The following is a 4,230-nucleotide window of genomic DNA, read 5'->3' as shown; positions in this document are numbered from 1 at the left end:
TTATAGGTATGAATTTTAATACTTACATGTATATTGACTGTAAAAAATGACTGCAACCGACAGAACAAAGAATAAAGGTGTGCTAATTTTTAATTAAATGATTATGATAAATAATAAAATACCACGTATATTCCAAAAAGGCCAAGGGTAACAATATTTTTTAATTAAAAGATTATGACAAATAATTAAATACCACGTATATTCCAAAAAGCCTGAGTAGCGATGCAATACTTTTTATTTAAAAGATTATGACAAATTTGAGATTGACTTTCCATGCAGTGAAGACAAAATTAATTAGAACATTTGGTTTAATGGCTTAGAATAATATTTTCAGTTCAAAATCGGCGTATCAATATAATTTATTTTTCTTCTTTTTTTCCCGTTTATTTGGTATAAATACATTCTCGCAACAATCCCAGAGGGCTGGCTAGTGAGTTAACAAAAACAATGCAATGCAAATGATTAAGATACTTAACTACAAAACATGAAAAAAAATGTACAAAAATAAACATTCATATTTTAACGTTGTTTAATATCGATTGTAAGAGATAATGTAATATAATATTATATCCTGTTTGGTCAAAGTCAATGTTTTACAATGACATGACATAAACAGACCACAGCTGTTTTCTGATCTAAAAACACAAATAAAACTCTGATTTGGTCCAAAACGCAATGTTATGCATGAACGAGTTTACTGTTGACCATAAAATATATATTGCCCGAAATTACAATATGTTGGCCTTTATAAATATAGTATAGGCCTACAGTACTTGTAACACGGTAGATCAGTGCAGATTATCCAGACCAGTGAAAATACTGCGAATAATAGGTAATTGTTTTATTACTATGAAGTTAAGTTAACATTTTTAGGTACTTATGTATTTTAGGATGGCCCATATTCCAAGGATTGACAATAGCTAATAATTAATTAATCTGTTTTAATTAATGATCGTTCTGTTCCTATTTTACAAGCAATTCAAAATATGTTGCTTTATCATTCCATTTACTCTTCTTCTGATATGATGCACATGTAAAATCAGGGGTGGCGCCAGCAGGTGGGTGAGGGGAGGGGGGTTGGACATATTAGTAGACCCAAAATCGATTAAATAAGCCTTCTCCCTATTTTTTGGTTTTCAAATTTGGGATCTCTGCTTTCAAGAGATTTGAGCGACCACGCCCACTTTTTTTTTCGTCAAGTAATCCCCCCCCCCACCCCTGTCAACAAAAACGCCTACTATATGTACCATTAAACTTTCTTTTAATTCTTTTCAAGTTTTGTTAAGACGCTATAACCTAATAATGTCTGATGAGGGTGAGGCTAAACGTGAGCTGAGTGGTAATGTTTCGAATTGCAGGACTATTTATCTGTATGTTCCAAATATCATTGGTAAGATATATTTTATGTTGTAAACTTCAATTACCATTCCTTTTTTTTTACCATATTTATATAGGGTGACCCTTCCAACGTATCCTATAGGATCAGCTGGTATTCATAAGGGGTTCTTAAATAAATGAAATACAGTAAAGTTATACTTTTATTAACAGTCTTTTTATGATGCTTAGGGAGTGGAGTTGTTTTTAGTTGTCACAAAAAAGTAATGTTGTCACAGGAGTCGAACCAGAACAATGGAATTAGAAGGCAAGCACCTTAGCCACTAAGCTACTCAAGTCCTCTCACAAATGCTACACTAATCAAAATGTCTACCTATTCGGTCAGTATTTATATGGTTATAGGGTTCGGTTCATGTCCATTTACACAATTAGCCTATATAATTAATTGCACCAATGAAACGATGGACGGTCGGACGGATAAGATGTGTATAAGAGACAGGTGTTTAGCTCTTATCTGTTATATAATATTGTTTGAAACCGATTATATTTCCTGTTAAGGTTACATACGGATATTGTTGCTTGGAATTTCATCTCGTCTTCTGTACCTTGATTGGTATTTAGAAGGTACATTTATCTACATTGTATTCATTGTTCTCGATTACATTGACGGATATTACGCACGCAAGCTGAACCAATGTAAGTGAATGTAAAAAACATACCGAAACAAAAAAAAAAAAAAAAAACAAAAAAAAAAAAAAAAAAAAAAAAAACAAAACAAAAAAAAAGCAAACAAACAAACAAAACATGTTTCTAATTCCATCTATCATTATGCCGTCGTTTTTACTTGGGACGTCATTGATGTTAGAAAGTAATATGGAACGCCATTGTTGTAAAAATCGAATTATTTTTAATAGATTTTACTGATTAAGACAAAATTTAGGGACTGAAACTCAGTTTGTTTCACGAGTTAAAAGGCTTGAATAACTCACAGAACATCCTTTAGAAAATGCAAACATGCTGCTAAGCATTAAATCAATGTGTTCTAGGCCCGGCGAATATGTGTGTGTGTGTACGTGCATGCGTGCTAGTGTGGATGGTGCCTATACTCGAGGTATATGCCTAATATATATATTAGACTCATTCTCTCCTTTTCATTTAATTTTATTCAATACACTTCTCATGTATACATAAATACAAAACTGAAGGAGACGAGCCAATAGGTGACGAACACCTCTACGAGGGCTAGCTCCTTACATTAAAAATACAAAAATATAAATATGAATATGAAAAATGACAGTACAAACACCGAAACAATAAATTTGTAAAAAAAAAAAAAAAAATGAAAAACGGCAGGAAGTATGCTAAAGGAAAAACAACCGATGAGAAAAGTTTCCATCCGGCAGCGTGTATCTCTGCAGAATGCAAGGGTTTTATTCAGTGCTCTCTATACAGTATACTACAACAACAGTGATATATTAAGAATTATATAGCCATAATAAATATGTTATACCCATATGCATCCCACCATGAATATAACTTAAGTGGATGAGGTCCGACAACATCTTAATGCAAGTTGGCCTAATGGAACAGTATTTATATTCTTTTTTTTAAGCCATCATGTTTTATTCCATCTAAGATGGATCTGTTAATTATGTTTTGTTGTGTTCTTGTTAGGTACCGTATTTGGTGCATTCTTTGATACAATGACAGATGTTTTTGGGGATACGATGATATTAATGCATATCGCAATGCGATATCCGAGTTACTTTGACTTGATACAGTTCCAAATTTTCGTTCATCTAAGTTGTGGTTTTTTGTCTACTAGGTAAGCATTTGATTAATGGCTATTAATATTTTCTTACTCAAAGTCAGTGGCGTAACGAGAAGTTCTGGAGCTTGCGGTGAAAACATGTTGGGGGCCCTCAAAAAGTTCAGTAAAGTATTCACTAACCTAAGAACATTATGAACATTAAAGCTGAAAAGACTGCATTATATTGTGTGACTATAATCATAATATTAACTTTTATTTTTTCACACACTTCGGGCCCCTTGACATCACTGTTCAATGCCTGGATTTCCTACGCACTTAGACGATGAACTCAGACGCCACGTCCACCGAAAATCATAGCAGAATGATTATTATTATGATCATCATCATCTTCATCGTCATCGTCATTAGGCCTGCCATCATCATTTTCATTATTATTACTATTATTATTTCTATTATAATTGTTATTATTATTATTATTATCATTATCATTATTATTACTAATATTAACGGTTCCAAATTAAAACATGCTACTGTAGGGTAAGGGTTGTATACAAATTTGATGACGTATTCGTTATCGTTTTCGTCTTGTGAAAACTCCCTAGTATTACTATGTTACCAGTATAATGTATAACAAAGGAGCTGTAACACAATTAAAGTAGGTTAGTTGCATTTGGATGTCGACATCTTCATAGATATACATAGAATGCCGTATTATTCTTTTAGTGCACATTGTCTGTGTGGTTTGGATGCGAAATCTTCTACGTGGGCTTTCTTGAGGTTCTTTTACGATCAGGTATTGTCAGTTGTTCAAAATATCTCTCACACCACTGTGTGTTATTATAATAGTCCTATGTTTATACTCTACGTTTTGATCGCCGATGACTCCGCGTTATAATCATTCGATTTTAAATAAATAAATAATGAATTAGCCTATATAATTAATTGCACCAATGAAACGATGGACGGTCGGACGGATACTCGAGTAAGTGAATGAATGGATGGACGGACGGACGGATGGATGGACGAATAGATGGATGGGTGAGTGGATGAGTAATTAATTATAGTATTAGTGGGCTTTTTTTTCTTTTAGCTCCTGGATTATATATGGTTTGCACATAGTAGCT

At 33.0% G+C, this 4,230-nt stretch overlaps 1 protein-coding gene across 1 annotated transcript; it reads left to right on the top strand.

Moving 5' to 3' along the window:
- The first annotated feature begins 723 nt into the window (after window positions 1-723).
- On the top strand, window positions 724-3,164 carry LOC117116565 (CDP-diacylglycerol--inositol 3-phosphatidyltransferase-like). Its single transcript, XM_033260633.1, has 4 exons — window positions 724-832; window positions 1,277-1,390; window positions 1,894-2,031; window positions 3,010-3,164. Exons 2-4 carry the CDS (start codon window positions 1,303-1,305, stop codon window positions 3,162-3,164), a joined length of 381 nt encoding a protein of 126 aa, XP_033116524.1. The 5' UTR covers window positions 724-832; window positions 1,277-1,302.
- Window positions 3,165-4,230: the final 1,066 nt, after the last annotated feature.

The sequence above is a fragment of the Anneissia japonica genome, unplaced genomic scaffold (assembly GCF_011630105.1).
Source record: "Anneissia japonica isolate Jap-2015-1 unplaced genomic scaffold, ASM1163010v1 scaffold25095_len17414_cov93, whole genome shotgun sequence".
Classification (NCBI taxonomy): domain Eukaryota; kingdom Metazoa; phylum Echinodermata; class Crinoidea; order Comatulida; family Comatulidae; genus Anneissia; species Anneissia japonica.
The sequence above is the reverse complement of the archived record's forward strand: the minus strand, read 5'-3'. Positions and strand labels throughout refer to the sequence as shown.